Source organism: Ambystoma mexicanum, chromosome 4p (genome assembly GCF_040938575.1).
Source record: "Ambystoma mexicanum isolate Mex_15411 chromosome 4p, UKY_AmexF1_1, whole genome shotgun sequence".
In the NCBI taxonomy this organism is placed as follows: domain Eukaryota; kingdom Metazoa; phylum Chordata; class Amphibia; order Caudata; family Ambystomatidae; genus Ambystoma; species Ambystoma mexicanum.
Window position 1 is genome coordinate 801,163,513 of NC_090927.1, and position 25,930 is coordinate 801,189,442.

General features: G+C 43.9%; 1 protein-coding gene across 4 annotated transcripts in view; it reads right to left on the reverse strand.

Moving 5' to 3' along the window:
* Nucleotides 1-25,930, reverse strand: part of SYNCRIP (synaptotagmin binding cytoplasmic RNA interacting protein) — a 708,200-nt gene that overhangs the window by 663,107 nt on the left and 19,163 nt on the right. For 3 of the 4 annotated variants that reach the window (XM_069606352.1, XM_069606353.1, XM_069606354.1), the window contains exon 2: nucleotides 25,549-25,708. The exons of the other annotated variant lie outside the window; for it this stretch is intronic. In XM_069606352.1, coding sequence (XP_069462453.1) covers nucleotides 25,549-25,696 — 148 coding nt within the window. In that variant the 5' untranslated portion in view covers nucleotides 25,697-25,708. The remainder of the gene's footprint in view (nucleotides 1-25,548; nucleotides 25,709-25,930) is intronic. 4 annotated transcript variants of the gene reach the window in all.

Consider the following 25,930-nt stretch of genomic DNA (forward strand, 5'->3'; position numbering starts at 1 on the left):
CACTAAATCATATGCCCCATCCCTGAGGCTAACATCACTAGACACGTACGACCCATTTCACAAGGCGAATCCACGCCTCGTGTCAACGTTCTCTGTGCGCCAGCTAATGACATGTCTCCATGGAAATGGCAGGACGCCTCTTTCCTCAATAAGTATAAACAGACCGCTTCTCAAACATCAGAGTTGCTTTTTCAATAGTTTTGCTGTCTTTTTGTATATCCTGTGACTCGTTTCTGCTCTGTTCAGCTATCTTCGTAGCCTGTGCTAACAGATACTAGGACTAGCATTACTATCGACTTTAATTGTGTTGTATAATGGCAACAATACAGCCCTACCAGTACAAGCCAGAATTAGTTGAAGGAGAAAGATGTGGAAACAAATTGGGTTTCGGACGACAGTTGGGAAGCTGAATCACCGGATCCTGAGCCAGAGCCTAGTCGCATGGAAGACGTTTCCACCTGGTTTGCCTGTTGGTGTGAGGTCATGCAAAGGGAGGAGGAGAACTGCTGCTGCAGAGAAAAAACTCGATGCTTGGCCTACATATCGGAAGACGAAACACGGCCGCAATGCGTTACCGAGCTGCATTGACTTCACGGCAGCCTGCCTCACAAAGTCCGTGTTGAGGATTATGATGGTGCTTATGCACAAACTTCACGCAACAGTTCGCCCTCGCAAGACCAAAAGAAGAACAAGTTACTTAACAACTGATAACGTTCTTTCGACTGGATGTTTCTCCAACGTATTCCACATCTTTGACATGTAATGTCCACAGCTGTGCTGCTTTGGAAATTTTTGGGCAGAGGGCGTCCTGCGTTGATGGCATCGGGTCGAGGTCCCTCAAAGCCCTCCGTCGTGGGGGACGTCATGGGATGTTATAAGTAGCATGCACAGCGCCCGTAGCCTCAGTTCATTTCCCTCCACAACGCGTGACCTAACCGCACACAGTGCATCCATGACTGCATATAGCCTTGTGGGAACGCATAGGAAATTCTTCAGAGGGGTAGGCTGGGAGGGCGATGAATATGTTGAAGGAACATCCATTTCGAAAGAACGTTACCAGTTGGTAAGTAACTTGTTCTTAGAATGGATTGTGTCCTCCAACGTATTCCACATCTTTGACGGACTCCCAAAGCAGTATCAGTGATTGCAGGAGAGGGAAGAATTTAGATATACCCAATTAGACGGCAGAATAAAGCACTGCTTTACCAAAGGCCAGATCTTGACCATGGGACAGTAGCCAGGGAGTAATGCTTGACAGAGGTGTGGATAGAAGACCACGTTCCAGCCTCACAAATGTTCCTAACAGAACTCCCTGTTGCAGGGCTGTGGATGTAGCCACACCCCTGGTGAAGTGAGCTCACAAACCCTCGGAAGGGCCCTTGCCAGCCAATCTAACATTTAGCAATGGCGAGGATAATCCACCTGGACAAGGTCTATTTGATAACAGCCTGGCCCAATCGGTGTCCGGTGTACCCCACAAAACGTTGGTCGTCCACTCCGACCCTGGACATCCTAGAAATATAAAAGCTCAAAGCTCTCCTAGGGTACAACCTATGGAGCATCTCCTCTTCCTTACCAGGATGAGGAGGATAGAAAGCAGAAGTACCACCTTCTGGCTCAAATGAAAATCAGACACTACCTTAGGTAGGAAGGATGGTCGTACCCTCAGTACAACCCTATCCTTGTGAAACAAAGTAAAGGGTGGCTTATATGAAAGTGCCTGCAACTGCGAGCAGATGTAACTGCAATCAAGAAAACCGTATTGAAGGTCAACAGTCTCAAAAGGACAAGAGTCCAAAGGCTCAAACGGAGCACCCATCAAGAATTTCAGGACTAAATTCAGATCCCAAACGGGCACCTGAAAAGGGGACGGCGGGAACACATTTGTGAGCCCATTTAGAAACTGGGTAATCAAAGGAATTTTAAAATGAGAACATTCTTCAGACGAGCGCTTGAAAATAGACAGCGCCGCCAGGTAACCCTTAATGGTACCCACTTGAAGACCTGTGTGGGCCAAAGAAAGCAATAAAGAAAGAACCATCAGAATGGAGCACTGAAAAGGATCGACATTGTGTTCTCTGCACCAGTCGCAGAACTTACGCCAATGGTACAGGGATTTGGTTGCCGGACGCCTGGCCGAAAGCAACAACTCCATCACGTCATACGGGAGGTCCCAATCCTTGTATCTCAACCTTTCAGAAACCAAGCGTGAAGGTTGAAAGTCTTGACCAGGGGAGGGAAGGGGGGAGAAGGTCCTCTCTGTGGGAAGACGGCGTGGAGGACAGATGGACATTTCTAGAAGGTTCAGGTACCACGGTCTCCTAGCCCAATCCTGAGTCATTAGGATCATGTGGGACCCGAACCTCCGCAACCTCCTTAGAACCTGAGGAATGACTGGGACCGGGGGAAACGTGTGCATAAGTGGGAATGACCAATCCATGACGAACGCGTCCCCTAAAGCTCATCTGAGGAAATTCCCTTGAGCAATATGTCTCGCACTTCCGGTTGGCACCGGTCGCAAACAGATCCACTTGAGGGGTTGCCCAAAGGGGGCGAAGATCTCCTGAAGGAATTCCTGAGCCAACTCCCACTCATGGGAGACCACGCTCTGCCTGCTCAGAGCGTCCACCCCCCCATTCCCCTCTCCGGCCAGATGAACCGCCAAGAGTGAGATTCCTTCCTGAATCGCAGAGAACCAGAGCTGCATCGCCTCTCTGCACAGCGAGAGTGACCCTACACCCCCCTTTTTGTTGAGGTAATGCATGGCCAGTCATTATCAGGACACTCTTCCTGCGCACAAACAGCAGAAGAGCCTTCAGGGCTAGCCTGATGGCCTTCAGCTCCAAAAGATTTATGTGGAGTTTGGACTCACGGAGACCAACGACCGCTGGAGGTGGTCAGCTCGTTGGCGTGTGCACCCCATCCTGTGAGGGAAGCATCTGTCACTACCGTCACCTTCGGTCATGGTTGCCAAAAAGGCTCTTCCTTCATCAGATTCCCTTTCCTGGTCCACCACAAAAGATCCAGCAAGACCGTGCGCAGAATCTGAAGGAGATCTGACATTTTGCCTGACAATTGCTACCACTGCGTCCTGAGAGGCCATTGACGGGATCTCATCCTCAGTCTGGCCTCTGGCACAAGAAAAATGTAGGATGCCATGAGGCTGAGCAACCTTAAGAATTCGAGAGCCGGGAGACACTGGGCATCATGAAACTTGACAGAGGCCTTTGAGGGACATCGACACGACGTAGGACGCCCTCTGCCAAAAAGTTTCCGAAGCAGCACAGCTGTGGACATAATGTCAAAGATGTGGAATACGTTGAAGGACAATCCATTTTAAACATTGCATAGAAAACTAGGGATATATCCTATCCATCTCATGCATTCAGTAGATAATTATGTGTACTTTTTTTATACAGATTGTTCAAGAATGCCTGCTTGTATGGTTTTCGGTTGCCGGTCTAGGAGCCATGTCAAAAGTATGGGCACCATCATGCATACATTCCCGACAAATATTGATTTAATAAGACAATGGGTTCGACATTGTGGATTTCCGACTCGAGGGCCAATCGATTCTGTAGCCTGCACTTTACCCCAGATATGTACGATCAATCGCATTACACAAACAAGCATCAACTCAGAGGGTCTCGTAAATTGCTTCCAAATGCAATTCCAACTCTATTCGTGCACACGCTGCCTCAGGTGAGTCCCGGATGATGAATTGCATATTTACCAGATTGTATTACTTTTTAACTATATCACATTTTACCACACATCTGTACCTGGTTTATGGAGCATCATAGAAAGTCATTATCACCATAGAAAACAATGCCATAGTGCCCCTCAAAAGAAGCATAATGTTTTCGTAATGGCGTGCTGGACATGTCCATTTTTTTTTTAGGAGAGCATGAAGCACAGACCTGCTCAAGTGACGACACCAGAGACACGTCCAGTCTACCAATGGTAGCCCTACAGACTTGCAGAAGTTCATATTATCAAGAGTTGGATCTTCCACAGATCTAATGCAAATGTAATTTTTTCCTTTCACCACTTCGTGACAATTCACTGAAAATGAAGGAGCACGATTCTGCATCCATTTCTTTTCCAGAGTCGTTACTTCTAGCGCCCATCAGGTAATTCTATTTCACTTTTCAATTACGAGAATGTATTATGCTTGGAATTTCAAATAATATTAAATTGTTTATGTATCCTGTCGGTTGTTTACACTATGTGTCATTTATGGGTTTCTCTTTATATGCATCATTGCCTGCATCCCATTATCTCTGTTCCATTTCGCGGTTTTCATCCACACTAAAACAAGTACTCTGTTAGAGGGGGATGCCGGTACTTCGACTACAATTACATCATCCATTGGAGCTGGTCCAGAGTATGAGGTATGCGTAAAGACAGTTCCCTTGAATGAAAGAAAGTAAATCCTACATCAGATACTATTAGACAGTGACATTCTTATAAACGTGCAGTCTTTCAAACTTTTATCATTTCAGTTCTAACGTTACAATTTCTCCCTAATGCAGAATACATTACAAAATGTTTGAGGGCAACATTACAATCAGTAGGTTTGGCACGTGATCGCTGATCGAGTACACTTGCCATCAATCAGGTGAAATTCAAAATGTATATTTTGACTAATAACATACACCGTTTACGAGGGTATGTATGTAAGCGATGTGTGCGATGAAAGATTTTAATTTAAAAAATGTTTGTTTTTTTATCAATATTCTATTCAAGGAATGTATACATGGTCGGGAATTAGAAGCGGAGGCACATGGATCAGAGGTGGTGGACCAGCTTGCTGGTGCGGTTGTTAAAGAGAAGACCACGGTTTCACAGAAAATCAAGAAAACAAGGATAAATTTTAAAAAAAAATCTTGTTTTCTCAAAGTGTTTTGGGCTGGTGTTTTCTTCATAACAAAGTGCCATCTACTGTATTTACATTGACCATGTTTTTACAACGCATCTCCTAGAGGACCAGAAAGAAATAAGTATAAAGACACAGACAACAAATGAAACCAAAAATGCTGCTTGCCAAACAGGTTTCACCATGCAGCAACTACTATTTGAGGCGCAGCGTGGTCCAGTCAATATGTCCAATGGCCAGAAAATGAAATGAATGTGACCGGCGAAGCCAGCAAAGTGTTTTTCGACCATTGCTACAATGTGACAACTCGACAAGAAGATGAAACTGAATATAACGAAGATGCATTGGAATTCCTCGAGGACAACTTGACAATCTACACCCTCAAAAATGGTCCACCCAATAAATTTATTGTTGACAGTTTTTTCAATTAGTGTGCAAATAAGCCAAACTAACAGACTGAAGCTTCAACGCAATTGACCGACTACAGTTTGCCTAGTTTGGGCGAATTGTCCACCACAGTTGAGTCACAAAGCACAATCCTGCAGGACGATTGGCTAATAAAGGAGCACACATTGTACAATACATTGTATTCGATAGCTGCCTGGTAGAGATTATACTGATGCTGAAATGCGTGCATCCAGTGAGGGGGAAATATGCGGGGAGCCAAGCCACCTGTGCCAACCTCCATGATCTATTTTCATGGTCTGCTCAATCGATGCTGTGCAAAGTGCCAGCTGGAAATCTGTGTTCAGCAGCTCTACTTTTCAGTGGCTCTACTTTTAGTAAGTTATCCAGTTTCTGTCAATTTGGGGGACTTCAGTTCCTTGCTAAAACGCTGTACTACAAATAAAGAGAATTTGTATTCCCTGCTATTAGTCAAGCATGGAAAATTGAACAAATGTCAATTGAAAGGACATTCTCTGGCAAACTGTTCAGGCTAGCTGGCAATGAACAGTGTGACAGCCCCGGATTGTCAGCAAAGTACTGCACATACCAATTTCAGGACATGGAAACTAAAATAATTGCGAGTTAGGAGGTTGTGCAGGATGTAAATCTTCAGTGGCCATGGAGAAACATGGTTTCATAAAATCCCTCGAACATCTTCAAATCGAGGGAAATGCAAATAGACCTCATAGCCACTGACAGACATGTTTCAATAGCCAAGGCCACGCGAGAGCAGTTTCCAAACATTCGCCATCAATTTGATGTATGGCGCGTTGCCAAATCAATTAAAAAAAAAAAAAACCTGAAAATATTTCACAGTAGTCCTCGTCTTTCAGCAACCATCACAGGAACGCAAGAAGTGGTTGATTCCATCTTCACCTCCACACAAAGCTCTTGAGAAGAGAGTGTTTGATAAAACTCTTTCAAGAGACCTGAAGGGACTCGCAGAATTCCGTCACACCAGAGATTTGCAGGTGTTCTACAATATGTGCCTAAATTACAGGCCCAAGAGGTTGCATTTCGGCATAGACTGTATGCAATATCAAACATTACTAGCGGTATTAGCGCATAACGAGAACATAGGGAGAGAATCGAGAACTGCAGGAAACTTTGGGATGCTTGGTTACACAATTGCCTTTGCAAAAAGCAGAAAATAGGTGGTCAAGCCAATATATCAGGAAATGGAATTAGATTTTGTGAAAGATCTCACCGACTGTGTTGGACATTCATACTCACGGAATCGATCATGATTTGATTCCTAGGACACATACATTGCCACAAAACATTGGCAAACGTGCCCTGTCCACGAAAAGCAGACCTCGTTGAACAGTTGATTTCCCGGTATAAATGATTAGCAGCGGTGTGCATGCTCCTGTTTGTACATGACCAATGAAAATCTATGTAACTTGAATTTCAAATGTATTAAGAAGTATTAAGCGTCCAAATTGTCTTTTCAAATGTAGCCTCTTTGTCAATTTGTTTTGCAAGAAGTGCCTATTGGAGGATGACCTAGTGTTTTCCCCCTTTCGGCCAGCTCTTGTGGGTCCTTCACTGATCAGGGAACAGGAGGGTCAGATGGATATCAGCATGAAAGCAACTACGGGGACTGCAGTTGCCTTAGCATGCATGTGTCCAAATACAGAATAAATACGTGTCCCACTAAGGAATGAGACCTAAGCTAAATAACAAACTTGTCATGCAAGAACTAATATGACTAAGCAAAACACTGCATGAAAGGGGGTTGTTGGTGTGAAATGGGTGCATTCTGACCTATATTTTTATGGGGCATGCGTTAGGGGTCGTTGCTTTCAGATGCCTTATCAGAAGGGCTGATCTTTGATTTGCGGCCTTTGGAGTCTTACGATTTCAAACACAGTGGGGATAGGTGTAGGTGTTACCAAAATATATGACCACTCTAGATTAGGTATATGGTAGGTCAATTTGAGGTGGTGCGGGGATAGGGTCTGGTGACCAGATGTGTTCAAAGGAACTAGGGGTCATGGGTTCAAGGGACAGCAGCCTGGCAGGGAGGGGTTGTAGATGGCATGAGTCAGTCAGCAGAGATGGATGGGGCACTAAGGTTGGAGCAGGCCTTGGTCTCACATTCTTGTATGAGCACATTTTGTCAGGGCTCGATACTTGCAAAAATGAATAGCTGCATTTTCGTGAGAACAGGAGACACGCTGAGCTGACAGAGATGGTGGGGGGCTGGCTGTGCACAGAACTGGGAGAGGGAGAGTGAACAGTTCACCAGAGGGGCAGAGGAGCTAAAAAAAGAAGGTGTTTGGAAGGACACAAAATACAGTTCAAAGTATACACATTAGCATGAAGCATGGGTAATGCAAATAGGTACAGGAGGGGTGGAGAGTCTCCCCCTTAGCTTATACATCACTGGCCCAGTACGAGAATGGTGCAGTGGGGCGGTATATACTGCCTCTCCTCCAACATTTGTTAGTGCACGGGAAGTTCAGTGGAGATGGAAGGTTACTTGGATTTATGACTTGTCAGTGTTTCACGTTATCCGCAGAGCACATTCCTCTGCGAAAACAGGGCACACGCAGATGTGACAATGGGAAGGACACTAACTGGAACTGTTGTCATAAAATTACAAAATCACCATCAATATAAAAGAGTAAAAAAGTATTCACAATAGTGCGGCATTGGTGGATGCCAGCAAACAATTTGTTTTTCGAACATATTTCAAATGCTACATTGGTCAACGGGGCTAATCGCTCCCATGGGAGTGAAGGTCACAGCGTTTGATGTTGTTTATAGGCTGTTCACACCGACGCATCCTGTACAGTATTTTTTTGATTTGTGGCCTTCCTTCACCAAATGGAAACCTAGCATACACACTCCTAAGAAGGTTCAATTCTTGTTCGTCCTTGGAAGAAAGGGAGGATTCGCCATGGATTGAACGACGGGAGGTGTGTAATACCATTTCAAAACTGGACAAAAAAGGAACATGTAATTCGGAGCGGACACACTGCCTTACTCCGAGAGAATAGAAATACCAAATATGATGCAAGTTTTACTGTAGACGAATTTATAGACGAACGAGTCAAGGTTTCATTTTCTGACCAGTATTGCTGGCTTACATTGTAATGGAATGTTGGTTGGGGCATACTGTGACGACGCGCAAACACAACCTGTACGTATTGGTCTTTGTCCGAGGCACATGGGCAGTCCAGCACTGAAATGCATGGAGTCCACGTCTGGGTTCCACCAACGGCAAGTTCATCGCTAATATTCCGTTATAATGCCCTCTATGTGTTTGAATTCTTCCGTCAGCTTCCGCATCCGCATCCCATTGCGAGCTAAACATACCCCACCGCACTAACGTCTCCAGCACACCCGGTCCAACTTTCCACAAGGTTTTCTCTAGGTTTCCATTGTTTCTGGTTTGTGTACATTATTAGGTCTCACCCGTTGCAGAATTAAAGGGTAAATGGATGAATTAGAATAAAGAACGGTTACGGAGATATATTTGTGTTATGTTTTCTACACAGCTACATCCTTCCTTTCTGTGAATGTCATCGTTTCCAGATAGCCAGTGACTGGTTCTTCAGCAGGCAGTGGCAGATGCACCTAAATGGTTGGCTTACAATTACGCTGATGTGCGACGATCGCCCCGGACCGATATACCCTTTCGCGGTACCAGCGACAAGGAGCAACCTGACATCATTTACGGGGGTCTAGCAAGAAGCTGATACCGAAGCCTTGCGATTCAAGGTGAGTCCAATGCGCTGCTTCTACCGAAAGGTACTGTGTCTATCATGATAAAGATTTAATGTTCGAAAACAAAATTTAAAATTTGGTTTAATATGGAAATTGGCAGATGTTCTCGGAGCGTTTAAATTGCAGAGTATTGGCGTTTCCTTTAAAAAGTGTTTTCTATTCCGATTTGGGACGTGCTGTGCTGCGAGAGGATGTGTGTGTGTGTCGATATTCAGAGTTCTGCGTAAACTAACGTCAAGATGTAGGTGATGATTGGGCGCGTTTGGCTACGCTGCACACCAACGTCATGAATATAGGTGGAGAATATCGCTAGGATTAGCGATGTCAGCTTCAAGGGAAGGTGGTATGATTTAGTGCTGCGAGAGCAGTTCAACTTAGGGTAATGCAGCAATGGATACGATTAGCACACGACGGGTGTGCCCCGCTGCTTGATTTCGCATGTGTAAAAGTGAGGAAAACTATGTTAAGGTGCATAGGAAATGTTTTTACGATCGATCAGAGGTTGCTTAAAAACCATATGCCCGAACGCTCGGGACAATAAACATTTTGAGCGCACTATTCCTTTAAAGCATTCATCTAGCAAACTTATTCTACCATTATCTAAGCTACTGTCTTGTCCAACTGTCTACTATTGTCTCGTCTCTCCCTGTCTCGTCTGCTTGCACAATCCCTGTGTCCTTCCCTAGTGTTCTCCCACCACCCATACCCATCCCCCTCCCACTCACTTCCTCTTCTCTCCTCTCCCTACCAACTCTGGTGCTCTCTGTCTCTATATTTTCTAACTGCTTCTCTATCCTGCTTCTGTATTGACTGCTTCCCTCACTAAGTTTTGTAGGAAGAAGTTTAAAAATGACATCCTGGTCTCCTACCCATCGCGGATACCTATACCAGTGCTACCTCCACGCAGACCCTCACCGACATCCTCATTGTCGTTCCCTCACCACACCTATGGACTCTACATATGGTCTCTGTGCTCTCTTCTCCCTTTAATGATGGCATACGGTGGGCCCACCTGGCCTCCTTCTACTCCGCTGAGGTCATCATTAATGTTTATTTGAATCGGACCGTCTTGGGCCACGGCCCGCAAGCCAACCTTCTCTTTTATAGACGCTTCCTGCGCCTCATCAATTTCCTCTCTTCTTCTGCTGTCCCCTCTCCCCTCCCGTCTCCTCCTTCGTCTTCTGCCCCCCCCCTCCCCCTCGGGCATACCTCTGATGGACTGCAACACTTTACTCTCACTCAGCTGTCAAACATTCCTCTGACATCTGCCTCCTCGAAGAACTGGACCTTGATTGTCCACGAGACATGGTTTGTGGCCAGCTCCGTCACAAGCTTTGACACACTCCTCCCAGATGGCTACAAGATTCCCCTCTGCACCCAAGTCCAATCATTCCAGAGGGGGTGTAGCCCTGATCTTCCCCGAGTGGATTCCTGCCTCTGTCATTCCTACACAGGTCTCTCTCTCTCTCCCTCCCTCCCTTCCCTCCCTCCCTCCCTCCCTCTTCCTTCCTTCCTTCCTTCCTTCCTTCCCTCCCCCCTCCCCCTCTGGGCCGACTCTGCAGTGATGTTCTGATCTCTAGAGACCTACCCCTTTCACCACTCCTCTCTCCTGGAGCGATCACTTTCTCCTTTCCTCCCTGCACACCATCTCCACCCCCTCAGGCCAACCCAACTCCCTTCCCAGTTATCCGACCCATGAAGCGTGTCAGTTGAGGCTTTCGCCGCCACTTTCTCACCCCTCCTCCATCTTCAGCTGACTCACATCCTGACACAACCCGTTCTATGCTCCACTCTGCTATATCTGATACTCTTCATGTTCTTGCCCCCGTCATGAGCATCCTCTTGAACCCCAAAGCCAAGTACAATTCCTGGTACGACAGACTTCGTCACCCTTAAACGCAAGTGCAGGGTGGCTGAGAGGAAATGGCGTGCTTCTTGTACATCCTCTGACAAACTGGCCTGCCGCCTGCTCCAAAGGCAATACCGGCTCTCTGTCCGCACCAAGAAGAGAGCCCTTATCCAAACCTGCGTCTCTGCGGCATCCAACAACTCGGCCGAACTCTAAAATCTGCGAGGAGCTGGTCTCTACCTCGCCTGTCCCCTCCCAGGCCCTCTGCACTGCCCTGCTTCTCATTTCATATCTAAAACTCAGACCATCCTGTCCTCCCTCTCTTCCTATCCTACCTCTACCCCCCCAGCTCTTCCTCTGGCCCTTCTGTAGCCACCTCCCCCCCTGAAGCACCCCCTTGTGCACCCTCTTAAAAAAAAAATGTTTTAAAAAAACTCAGCCGACCCCTCCTGCCCTGCTAACTACCGCCCAATCTCCATCACTCCTTTTCTGGGCAAGCTCCTGGAAAAGTTGGCCATCTCCCAGCTTAATCTTCACACTGAATTGGTTGGTTGTCTCCATGACCATCAATCAGGTTTCAGAGCTGCCAGAACCATGGAGACTGCTCCCCTGAATATCTGTGAAGACCTACTCTCCAACCTTGACTCCAATACCCTCTGTGTCCGCAGCTTACTGGATCTCTCTTCTGCCTTGGATACGGTCAACCATGCCATTCTGTTCAACCGTCAGTGATAACCTGGCCATCACCGATCAGGCCCTGGCTTGGTTGACCTCTTTCCTGTCAAATCGACCCTCCCAGGTCCACCTTGGGTACTTCCTTTCCCTCCATCACTATTTGTGGTGTTCCACAGGGGTCTAACCTCTCTCCCTGGCTGTTCAACCAATACCTGGCACTTCTTGCCCACCGCATTGCCACTCTCTGTCCCAACTTTCAGTGCTATGCGGATGACTCAGCTCATTTTTAGGCTCCATTTCGCCACCTCTTCTCCTTCTCTCATCTCTGACTGTCTGGCCGCTATCCAGGAGTGGTGTGCCACCAACTATCTCTGCCTTAATGCCAGTAAGACTAAGATTCTCCTCATCAGCACACCTGCTCCCTCCTTTCCTGTCGCTCTCTGGCCGGCCCTCTTGGCCCTCTTCCTTCTCCCACCTGTGAGGCTAAAAAACCTCTGGGTCATCTTCGACTATACCGTTTCCTTCTCTCCTCACATCTCTATGTCTCTAAGAAGTCACTACCAGAAAAGTTCAAAACCTTCTGCATTGTTCACGAGGCCTTCTGGACCCTGCAGTCCCAATACCTCCCACTCTCTTCCTAAATATCTCCCTTCTCAAGCTCTTCGCTCATCTGCCTCCAACTCCCTCAGGGTCAGTCGCTTCTCCAAACAATGAGTTGGTGGTAGATCTTTCTTCGGCTAGGGCCTCCTTCTGGAACAGCCTCCCTGCCTTCCTGAAACGAGGAGAACCATCTCCGGTTCCGGAAGCACCTCAAGACCATGCTTTCTCTCCTCCTCTCCCCTGCTGAATTCCTGACTAAAAATGCCTGGTCACCTGGCTACCCTCTGATCGCGGGCCACGGTCCCCTCCCCCAACAGATGCACTCCTGCACTGGCTCCTGGGCAACCTGATGCAATTGGGGGCTGTTTCTGTATCCCTACAGTCCCCACCAGCTCTTGACACTTGAAGTCTGCACTTACCCCTGCACTTGCCACTAGCTGGCCGCACTTTTACTTACTGTTCTATTTATTCTTTTTTATTTTTACTGTTGATCCAATGTATTGCACTTCGCCACCCTCGCCACCCCTGCACTTTCCATTTCCTCCCCCCCTACCCTGCACTTGCATGATCTAAACGTCACCTGGCCTAGTAAGATTGTTGTCTCGGTCTTCCCTCGGTCCCCCCTCCCTTACTTAGTCGCTCTTTGAAACACTTGTGAATAGGCACGTTATAAATGCCATATCATAACTTACTTTAAAAGTCAGCTAAGAGAGCATATGAAATAGCTGGAGGTTCTATGGAGTCTTTTTCTGGGTCTTACAGAGAACTGCAAGAACCAGCAGTCTCAGCGGTGAACCTGAGAGAGCAGCCTACCAGAGATGCTTCGGAGACTCCGAATGGAAGCACAACCCGACCGGCAGTTTAATTCAAATGGACCGCTGCGCCGAATGATAGGGAGAACAAGTGCGGATGCAAAGTGCGGCCATCCGCTCTTCACGAAAGCAACATTCATCTGTATCATTGTAGCAGACTCACTTTGCGAAGCAGATCAGCTGCTTCCGCTCCTTAGTAGTAACGGAGCAGCAGGTTAACAAAAAATGTCTAATTTCAGCTTTGGATATCAACACGAAGTGCAACTCCGACTGTAGTAGGCCCACATTACAGGTCTGCAGTGTGCCCGCATGAGAGAAAGGGGGAGGCATAGACCCACTTTTATGCGCTTTACTGTTTGGACCAACTCCCGTTGGGAAAAACAGGGAAATATTGTCCAGGTGAGAGCCAATGGCGACAAGAGGAGGAGGATCTAAGGGACAACAGAAAACATGAAGGTGGGGGTTGTCCGGGAGATGTCAAGAGGATGTGGCAGACCAAGAGCAGAATGAGGAAGAAGGTGTAGAGGAGCGTGGAGGCAATGTCTAGAAGATGGTGAGAGAAAGTGGTACTGTGTGTGAGCACAAGTTGAGCGGTAATAGAAGAGTAGGGAGTGTGTGGATAGGTGACTGAGGGAGCAAAAAGTAGGAATATTATTAACATGGAGGATGGAATAGTAGTACAGAGGTGGAGTAGTGGAAAGGAGTGAAAGCAGGAAGCAACACTGGTGTGGATGCTGGAGTAGGTGTAGTGGGGAGAGTAAAGGGAAGTAAAAACAGAGTGGATGTAGATTCTAAAGAGAGGAAGCACCAGGGAGAGGCAGTTGGTTAAGTAGGAAGGAGCAGAAAGGGAGCGATGTATCCTGGAGACCAATTGTTAGGTTCAATAATTTCCACTTAACTTCACAGATGGCACAAAGTATACAACAGTATTATTCCCAGTAAGTAAAAACACAAGAGGTAGGCTAAAATTCGAGATGGCGCAGATATGTCATGGCTAAACTAAATCCACAAGAACATACAAACACATTGGAAGCAGTAAACCTTCTGGATTTAGGATAACCCTATTGTGCAACAAAGAAACAGGAGAGTGGGAACAAGATTAATTCGAATAGAAAACATTAAGAATTTTTCGTTTGCAGTAGAGTTGTAATTTTGTTTTATGGTTGTCGCCGGACTAAGATTTGTAAACCAAACGTAGTAGCAGCAAGGTGATGGTTTAAGTAATTTACCTTGGAATTGACAAAGCAATACAGTAAACAATCAAATTTGCACTGAATCTCTAAAAAGGAAGCTAGTGGTCAAATGCCCATTTAAAGAGGGGTGCAATTTTACAAAGAGTGCAACTAGTTACACAAGGACTGGGCCACAGACTCTTCTACTGCAGAGCCAACCCTTCGGAACACAGACAGCTTTTGCTGCATGTACAGTTCTTAAAGTTAGTCAAATGTTTAAACGGCCTGGTTAACAGCGACTAAGCATTCAACATTTAGAAGTTCACAGGGGATAATGTATGAAGAGGATGCCCAATCACATTTTATTACGGGCATTTTATTATGCCAGAGGCTGGTTTACAGCTGCAATGAAGTCATTGGGCCTCATTAAGAGTTTGCCAGTGGGGAAATAACATGCCAGTAATTACGTTTACCAGCACGTTTCTGCACCGGTAAACTACAAGTTTGCCGGTGGGGTAACCAGAATTACCTCCAGCCAAATGCCGGAGGCAATTCTGGCCACCCCACCAGCAACAATAGCCGGTATTACCAGCATTTTTTATGGGGCTCCATGAAATGGGGATTTACCGCCATTACTGGGACTTTTAATCTGGAAGTAATTCCGCCAGACCAAGATCTGATAACTAATTCCGTTTGCCGGTATCTGGGCGGCATTATCGCCAGGATATCGGCAAAATCTTAACCAGGGCCATTATCTTTCAAATCAGGCCTTGTAAATTCTTAATAACTTAGTTAAGTTACTTAGTTTACCTACTCCACCTAAGAGAAATGCACTCCACCTTTGTTGATGGGCGACAAAAATCGAGCTTTCAGTAAAATCACACCACCATAAAAACACTTAATGTTTTTGGCGCAAACGTTGTTGCAGTAAATATGAAATACAAGTTTTAAACATTGCAGAATTTGATTGCACTTACTAGCAAGGTAGAGTACCATTCAAATGTTACTCAACCTTCATAAAAACTAGACTATGCAATTGGTCAAGTAGATTTTGCAAGGCCTGAAAAGGTTGCTTAGAAAAAACACGAGCAACGGCTAAAAAGCACAAAGTACCTCAAAAAGATGTCATGTGTGTTGGTTTTCGGCTGAGAGAGGCAGGTAGCGGGTGGCAATGACCAGAAGGACTAGCAGGTATATGGACAGTCAATGAGTAGGTAAAAAGCAAACCACCCACATAATCTCACATCACTGCTCTCGCCTATCTGAACTCCCCACTGCAATAGTTTTGGTTAATACAGAGCCAGATCAGGGAATCAGGCTACCAATTTGATAAGTGGCAGCTCCTGGGCATCCAGAATCACCTAAGTAAGCAGGAGCCCTCTCTGGGGAAGAGGAGCTGTATACAGCATGCCACAAATACAACTTCATGAAATACAAACAAAACATTTCTCCATTTCATGTGACCAACTATGCTTTAAATGTCTTCTAGATGTGATCTAATATTTAGAGACATTTCCAAACACAGTTGCTATGTTTGTATGGCACCAGTTGGCGTGGTGAGTCAAATGTAGAGCCTGGTAGCAACTAGCAGGACAGGGATTAGAGTCAGCGGTTACCCCTATTCATAGACACACGAAAGGTGCACTTGAACTAAAGAGAGGCTAGATTGAACATATGCTAGCCCAAATATCACAGAAGTAGGTGTGTCATAAAACAAAGCTTAATTAATGACTAGACGAACATTTAAAAAAAAAATTTAAAAAGCCAAAAAGCCTACATGGTACAAGTAATGGAGATCACAAGTGAGAAGACATTTGTGTGGGTTAGTCGCAATATTTAGTGCAATTTCATGTACTACTCTAAAGGTAGAGGTACGCAAATCATTGTCGACACATATCAATGGGTGTTTCTATATCATTTGATGCATTTGTTAATTATGCTAATCTAAACATTGGCATTATACTGTCTGGACATTAGAGCTCCTCTCGAATCACTTTCTTGTATTTGGAATTTTTTGTAGAAAACAAATTAGAAACCAGAACATATATAAAGCCCACAGCTGCTAATTCTGTTCTACATGCCAAGAGCTGTCACCAAAGAGCCACCATACACAATATACCGGGAGGTGAATTCTATAGGGCAAGAAGAAACTGTTCTAAACATATCGATTACGAAACTGAGCGGACACAACTGGACAAACGTTTCAAACAAAGAGGTTATCCTTCATCAACAGTTTTGAAAGCAGCTAACAGACATGACGCTACCTCACAATCTGAACTACCTGTCTCGAAAATACCTATTGAAAAATTCATCGACTCTTTAAATTTGCTTCCAAATATTGGCACCTTTTACACTTGGACTCAGACTTAGTACCATACATATCTGAAAAGCCCAAATGTATTTTTACTAGAGCAAATACTCTTAAAAATAGATAAAGTCCTTCCTTTTTTCATCCTCAGAACGCTAAACTTTCCTCAACTACCACCTGGCTCTAACAACCAGTGTGTTTTTTCAAATGCAGCAATTGCAACTTGTGCCAATATGCTCATAACAACCGTCAGGAGTTTGGGATTTTAGTAACTGTAAGACTACATTTGTAGTCTATGCCTTGATATGTGTCTGTAAGAAGCTTTATATTGGGAGTACCATTAGACAGCTACGCATTCGCATTAGAGAACATCTCTCCAGTTTAAACAAAACAGACTAATTTACCTTTGGGGACACATTGTCAATTAGAACCTGTTGGCTAAAAGGACTGACATTCGATTTATTGGTCTTATGAAAGCGAAAAGTGGCAAACGAGGTGGCAATCTTCTGTTGAAACTGAGGCAACTAGAAGACAAGCTCATTTGTCATTTTCTATGCACTAACATTGGCCTCAACACAGACCATGAAATGCACGTGTTTTCATGACTTAATGTAGACTTACTTTGTTTGCTACATGGCTTGGAACGGTGGTAACATACAACTACTAATGTGCTGTGTCTTTTCTTTACAAACACCTTTTGTCAATCATCCATTTGGACTATAAGATAATGTGATTAATAATGGAACATTTACTATGAGCATTGTGCCATTTACTTTTACAAGGCCGGATGTATATCAACTTTTGATATGATACCGAGACTTTTTAGACAAATACCATAATATTGGACCAGTTTGAGCATCTCATCAGCACTTAAAACTATGATCTCAGAATATCTCTTGAGAACATCTGCCAATTTGCAACTATTCCAATACACTAAACACTTATAACTGATGCCCATGAGTACACTATGGACTATGATTTCTCTCTGGTATTTCAATTAGACTTAGATGCCAGGTACTCTGATAGTAATTTTTTGGTTATACTACTCCAAAGATTATATTTGCTCTTTTCAGATTGGACTATTTCTATTGTTTAGATTACTGGATCCCATTAAACTAGACACCACAGCAAGTGGTCTTCTTGAATACACTGTTGATAGACAATTTTAGAATATCTTACGGTTTTATTCTACATGTGGCCAATTAGGCATAATTTAGCATCAATTACTTTTCAGATCGAGCGGAGGTTTGTTTACATGACTTTGTCATGCGCATCTCTTGACGTGTGACGTCATGCGCACAACTAACGCGTGACTTCACATAGTGTTCCTAATATATACAATATGTTTGATACAGCGTTTCTCTTCACATTAAATGGGGATTGGGCCCCTTTACCATTTGTTTTTCGGACTCAGCCACTGTCAGGTAAAAAGTTGGATATTTGTATCCAGACGCTAAGATATTTTTCTATATCATTTCAAGCAACAATATAAACTACCATAGGATTATGTCATGCGCATCTCTGGACGCGTGTCGTCATGCGCACAACCAACGTGTGACGTCACGTCAGGACGGTACGGCCATGCATAGCGCATACAATATACACAACATGCTTGCCACAGCGTATTTTATTTCAGATGGGGATTGAGCCCCAATATTGTCTATTCTTCGGATTCAGCCATATTAAGGTATGACATTGGTATACGGACGCTAGTATATCCGTCTAACTTTTCAAGCAAAGATATAGGTCATTAGTCTGATTTGCTTTTGTATGGCCCGATTTTAGACAGAACAATGACCAGTTGATTGAGACCGTAAAAGTTTACTAACACGCATTTTGGACAAGTCTAAGGGTGAGTTTGCCATATGTAGGCTAGTACTATTTCCTTTCAAATGGATATTACCACTAAGTTTATTTAGTCATATGTTTATTCTTTGTCTTATGGTCTAACTTCAAGGTTAACACGCATTGAGCGATGGAGAATTTTCTAACTAGATTCCCTTTAATCCAACGAACTAGCCTCATAGGCGATATTCTGCATTAAGACGACATCAAATTTGGAACCTACTGTTTCTTTCAGACGGTAGGCCCCCTTTTTCCTACATTACCACTATTTGCACCTCTTTACACGAAATCTATTGGCCTGGTGCACATTACCTCTTACCTCTTCCACAGTTTAGTATTGATCATATGAAATATTTTTTGGTGCACACACGTTTGTGGCACGCATGTTTCATTACTTTTTCTATTTCTCAATACATAGCTCCCCTAGCGGGACTTAATCACATTCTCTATTCTTATATTTTTTTTGTACGGTTACTCTTTTGCTCATGTTCATACCCAGAAAGTATGCCCAGTTCATACTTTCACAACTGGGTCTGCATGACAAGAATTGATCCTACTTCAATATCCAAAACAGTGTGTTATTCAGCATTTATTTTTATTTCTTTTCTCCCCATGTGCGATAATCTATGCCTCCAAATTCAATCCCTGATTCACGGTACGATGTTCTTATTATATATTCCTACATTTGCCAAATCAAACTTTGTTATGGTCGACTGCAATTTCATGACTTATCTTTTTGCCTTGTGTTTTTGTGACAATGTATACACACCATTTGTGACCTATGTATTTTGATGTTTGTTTGTTTTATTCCTGTTGATTCACATTATTCTGCAGATTTGTGTCTCAAATTGTACAGCCTTGAGAACGACCCGGGGGTTCGAAACACGCGTCGGCTGTTTCTTTGTTTCTTCCAATTTGGATTGGCTCAATTAAAGACTAAGACTGTTATACAGTACTTCTCGACTTGGGATTTCTCATGAAATTATTAACCTACCACTCATAACAATTACCAGGATTTGCGCGTTGGACTCATCTTCCAATTTTATTGTTTAATGGGTGTTTCTGGTTCAGAACAGGGTGGAGACCCACAGATGTTGCGTTGGAGAGGCAGATTATCTGAAGGTACCAACTGTTGTTAGGACACTGGTAATGATGTGATGGTTTTATAGTATACCTAGAAGAGGTAATGAAATGAAGTGATCTAAGTCTTGATTGCTAAGAGCTAAAGGGAATGCTGCAGTTGGAGACCTACCTTGACTAGTAAGGTGGCGTCTTGAAATGAAAAATGCTGATCACGCGCTTTCATCAGTACCAGGCAGAAGTGTAAGAAATAAGATGCGGCAGTAGCTTGTATCTAGGAAAGAGGCTGGGTATTAGTCCAGGGTTAGCACCAAGTGTGCATGGTGGAGTGCCGGTAAAGTGGGCGTACAACCTACCTTAGGAAATGATGGTAGCGTCTCAAGGTGGAGAGCATCGATATTGTTGCATGCTTTGTTGCTTTGCTGCGCTGGTACTGGAAGGGAGGTCTCAAAGTACCATAGCGTCTACAGATGGATTGCCTGAAAAAAGGGGTTCAGTGTTTAAAATATTAGATTGCCTCATGGTGGCAGCAGTACTTATAAGGTCATGAGTGGGCCACTAGATACCCTATGATGGCTGTGAGAGAGAGAAGTGACTTATGCAACGTTACGTGATACATCCGAATCAATGCGGGTGCCTGGAGAAACCAGCTTGTGGTAAAGTGGCGCCGTAGCTCGTTGGATGCGCGGCATGCAGCTTAAATTAGAGCTAAGGAAAGTAACATCAGGTGTGTCGTTTGTGCTGATCGTCTACTGTTGCAGGAGATTTTGATTTTTGTCAATTGTATGACGTGGGGATTGCCCCTTCGTTATGCTCGGTATCAATTTTATAAAAGCTAAGGGAGTTCACGGTGGCAAAAGTCAATGAGCTTATTACGGTCTTTTAGTGAAAAACGATTTATGGGGTGGCCGTGCAAGGATCTTGCATCTGCGTGTTCCGGTAGCTAAGTTGATCGAATGCGGTGAGAAATGAGCCAGATGGCTGCTAAACGGGCAGAGGGAGTCTCTTACCTGCGGACTGTGGAGCTGTAACAAGCTCGAGATCAGTGTCGCATCTGTGCTCATGTGCATCGGTTGTGGATGTTATAGTAAAAACTTTATTGTACCAGCTCCAGGATGGGCGCCGGTGGAGCTGTGTCATAGGGGGAGGTGCCGGCCCTAAATGCACTAAACCGTTATGTCTTGAATCGATCGTGGCCACAGGTTTAGGATAACCTATGACAATGATAGAACCGAGGAAGCACATGAGTGGCAAGGGTAATGTGCTAGAAATTAACAGGTTAGGTGAATGCGCGCTGTGTCTGTAGTTACGTCGGAAGGTATGACAAGAGGCTCCCTCTACACATTCAGTATTAATATTACATTGTTCCAAATGTGCAACATTGTGTTTATCTTTTGGACAGTTTAACGACGGTGGCACCGCCAAACAGCAAATAAAAAAAAAAAATTAAAAAATCACAACTGATTTGATCTCAAGAATTATTTCACACAAGAATTTTTTAAACACTAGTGAATGCTGTAGCTTACATGAATATAACAACTTTGATTACGGACCCGGTTAGGCATGCATAATATGTCCACTTAGTGGGTATCACTTGGAAAAAGCACAAGTCCGCTTTTGTGGGAAAGAACTGATGGTAATAATCTCACCATTATTGTTTAAGGGTCTCATGGTTGCATCGGTGAATGTAATAGAGAGTTAACTGAATATTATTGTTACACAAGACGTTGGACAATTGGAACCAGGCGACTGTTTTACATTTTAACATTTTGGCAATGCTGGGACAGCCACACAGCATTAACATTTAAACAGCTTTTGTCTCAGGAGTAATTAACAGGAATTTTCTCGCTGGAATTTTTACCATCAGTGAGAATTTTACCATCAGTGAAAAAACGAGTGAAAAAACTGCTGCTACAACTAGTATTGTAGCTTTTGGACCAGGTTGGGCATACATCATATGCATATGCTTATTTGGGCAATAAGTGATGGTAAGGGTCGCACCACTATTGTTTAAGGATATCATGGATTCTGAGAAAGTACGGATTGTGAAAGTTGTACTTGATGCCACCAATCGGGCAGTATTGTGGAAACTTAAGTGAAGGAAAGGTTCCACTCTATGGATACGTTGTGGCATTGCTTCACGGAGTCAAGTCGGTAGATCCATTGTTTGAGTTTGCGAAGTGCCAAATCTCGGTTGCCTCCTCTGAAAGGGTTTTTTGCTGTTTGTAGCATGAAACAGAAGATGTCATTATGGCTGTGTTTTTTGGATTTAAAATGCGCCCCCATGGGTTTATCTTCTATTGCGTTTTTAATGCAGGATCTATATTCACATATCCGTTGTTTAATTTCTCATTTGCACTTACCTACATAGAGAAGGTTGCAGGGGCATTGGATGGCATATACGGACCACTTGGTTTTACAATTTGTGAACGTGTTGAATGTCCAGGGTTTGCCATTGAGATCGATTTTTTGTATATTCTTTGTAAGGCAGCATACTGAGCACGTAGTCAATGCTAAAATTCACCAGGCCATAGGTCTGGACTAAAAATTATTTTGGGTTTCGGCTGCGTTTGAACGCAAAACGCATTTTGTCAGGTCTGACGGATTCTGGGTACAAGGTATCCCAATGTCGAAGTACAGTCTTTCTAAAGGAGTTACTTAGAGGCGTGAAGGTAGTCACGCATGCGATTTTGTCTTTATGTTTCTCTCGTGGCGTGGGGGTGAGACAAGATTGTTTGTCGCTCAGAAAGACTACTTCGACATTGGGATACCTTGTACAAAGAATCCTTCAGAACTGAAAACCGTGTTTTGCGTTTAAACACAGCAGATACCTAAAAGACTGTTTAGCCCAGACCTATGAAGAACTCGGTCCATTGCCCAATCCACAACACACTATGGCACCTTCCGCCTGTAAAAGGTCACTTCAGATGTGGGACTTGCTCAGTATGCTGCCTAACAAAGAATATACAAATAAAAACAAAAAGAAATCTCAATGGCAAATCCTGGACATTCAACACGTTCACCAATTGTAAAACCAAGTGGTCCGTATATGCCATCCAATGCCCCTGCAACCTTCTCTTTGTAGTTCAGTGCAAACGCAAAATTAAACAACGGATATGTGAACATAGATCCTGCATTAAAAATGCAGTAGAAGATAAACCCATGGTGGCGCATTTTAAATCCAAAAAAAACACAGCCATAATGACATATTTGAGTTCATCCTACAAACAGCAAAAAAAAAGAAAAAAAACTTTGAGGAGGCAACCAAGATTTGGCACTTTGCAAACTCGAACAATGGATCTACCGACTTGCCTCCGTGAAGCAAGTCCTTAACGTATCCATACAGTGGAACCTTTTCTTCACTTAAGTTTCCACAATACTGCCCAATTGGTGACATCAAGTACAACTTTCACAGACTCCATGATATCCTTAAACAATAGTGGTGCGACCCTTAACATCACTTATTGCCCAAATAAGCATATACATATGATGTATGCCCAACCTGGTCCAAAAGCTACAATACTAGTTGTAGCAGCAGTTTTTTCACGGATTGTAAAAATTCCTGTGAATACATTGTGTTAATTACTCCTGAGACAAAAGCTGTTTAAATGTCAATGCTGTGTGGCTGTCCCAGCACTGCCAAAATGTTAAAATGTAAAACAGTCACATGGTTCCAATTGTCCAACCAGTTTACTCTCTATTACATTCATCGATGCAACCATGAGACCCTTAAACAATAACGGTGAGATTCTTACCATCACCTCGTGCCCACAAAAGCGGACTTTTCCATTTTCCAGGTGATACCCACTAAGTGGACATATTATGCATGCCTAACCGGGTCCGTAATCAAAGTTGTTATATCCATGTAAGCTACAGCATTCGCTAGTGTTTAAAAAAAAAACTTGTGTGAAAGAATTCTTGAGATAAAATCAGTTGTGTTTATTTGCTGTTTGGCGGTCCCACCGTCGTTAAACTGTCCAAAAGATACAGGTTTCCAAATGTGCAACATTCTGTGTAATATTAATACTGAACCTCTTGTCATACCTTCTGACATTACTACAGACAGTGCGCATTCACCTAACCTGTTAATTTCTAGCACATTACCCTTGCCACTCATGTGCTTCCTCAGTTCTTTCATGTCATCAGTTATCCTAAACATATGGCCACGATCGATTCAAACAGCTTACTGCATTTAGGGCCAGCGCCTCCCCCTATGGCACAGCTCCACCGGCGCCCATCCTGAAGCACAATAACATTTTTACTATAACATCCACAACCGATGCGCAACACTGATCTCGAGCTCGATACAGCTAGACAGCCCGCAGGTAAGACTCTCCCTCTGCCCGTTTCAGTCATCCGGGTCATTCCTCACTGCATTCGATCAATTTAGCTACCCTGCAAGATCCTTGCACGGCCACCCCATAGATCATTTTTCACTAAGATCGTAATAAGCTCATTTACTTTTGCCGCCGTGAACTCCTAGCTTTTACAAAATGAATACCGAGCAGAACAAAGGGGCAATCCCCACGTTATACAATTGACGAAAATCAAAATCTCTTGCAACAGTAGATGATCAGCACAAACGACATGCTTGATGTTGCTTTTAAGTTAAAGTTACTTTCCTTAGCTCCAATTTCAGCTCCACCATGCCGCGCATCCAACGAGCTACGGCGCCACTTTACCACGAGCCGGTTCCTCCAAGCACCCGCATTGATTCGGATGCATCACATAACCTTGCATAAGTCACTTAACTTCTCTCTCCCACAGCCATCTTAGGGTATCTAGTGGCCCACTCATGACCTTATAAGTACTGCTGCCACCCTTAGGCAATATAATATTTTAAACACTGAACCCCTTTTTTCAGGCAATGTGTTGACGCTATGATACTTTCAGACCTCCCTACCAGTACCAGCGCAGCAAAGCAACGAAGCATGCAACAATATAGATGCTCTCCACCTTGAGACGCTACCATAATTTCCCAAGGTAGGTCGTATGCCCACTTTACCGGCACTCCACCATGCACACTTAGTGCCTTACCCTTGACTAATACCCAGCTTCTTTCCTAGATACGAGCTACTGCTGCATCTTATTTCTTACACTTCTGCCTGGTACTGATGACAGCGCGTGATCAACATTTTTCATTTCAAGACGCCACCTTACTAATCAAGGTAGGTCTCCAACTGCAGCGTTCCCCTTTAGCTCTTAGCGGTCAAGACCTAGATCACTTCATTTAATTACCCCTTCTAGGTATACTATAATACCATCACATCGTTACCAGTGACCGGATGACAGTTGGTACCTTCAGATAATCTGCCTATACAACGCAACATCTGTGGGTCTCCACCCTGTTTTGAACCAGAAACAACCATTGTTATGTGTCGACAATGATTGTGTAACACTACCTTTAGAGTAGTACATGAAATTACACTAAATATTACTACTAACCCACACAAATGTGTTCTCACTTGTGTTCCCCATTACTTGTACCATGTAGCCTTTTGCCTCTCTTTTAAATGTTCGTCTAGTGAAGTCATTAATTAAACTTTGTTTCATGACACACCTACTTCTTTGATCTTTGGGCTAGCAGATGTTCAATCTAGCCTCGCTGTAGTTCAAACGCACCTACCGTGCGTCTATGAAAAGGGGTAGCTGCTGACTAATCCCTGGACTGCTAGTCTCTACTAACCATCCTGAGTCAGGCCCCCTTCACAAAAAAAAAAAAAAAGAGGGTCTCTATTGCCACGTTATATTTCTTCTTCCCTTTTTTTCCCCCTTCTTTGATCCTGGTAGCAAGCCAAACAGGCACCCCAAGTCTATACCCAGGAGCTAAATAGCTCTGAGCAATTTCAAGTCAGCTATTAGCGAAATCTAAAAAAAAGCAAAGAATTTTAAGAATTATTACACCGGCACAAGTCGGTACCTAAATAACTTAGTATTATACAAATGCACTCTTCCTCACAATATAGATCATAGTAAGCGGTCATAAATCAAAGTACTATGGGGGGTGGGGTCAACAACCTCCAAAGGAGTCAATTTCCCCAACTATAAATAACCCCACTACATCACAGAAGCCAACATACACATTAAATTAGAAAAAAAAAATGCAGATTTTGATCCAAGTGTTTTAACAAGATTGAGTATCTCACCTGCAATGTAAATTTCATCTAGCTTTTCAGCAACTTTCTGTGGTAAACCAGCATCGAGCAAAGTCTGGAAGTGTTCTGAATGGGTAATCGCAGCCGGAGAATTCATGGTGTCTTCCGTGCCATTCCCATTGACGTGTTCTGTTGCCATGTTGCCAGAATACTGTTGGGATGCAATAAGCAGCAGCGTTCAAATACATAAGAGTGTTGGATAAATTCCTTCATTTAACACTTGGTTCTTCTGTGAGAAGTATTCGCTATCAGCAAGGTCCAATACGTTTGGACCATCTGAATGTAATAGACCTGTCAATTACATTCAGACGTGTATTTGACAAAACGGTTTATGACGGACTCACTAAAAAGAAGGGGAACAAAAATAAGAAGC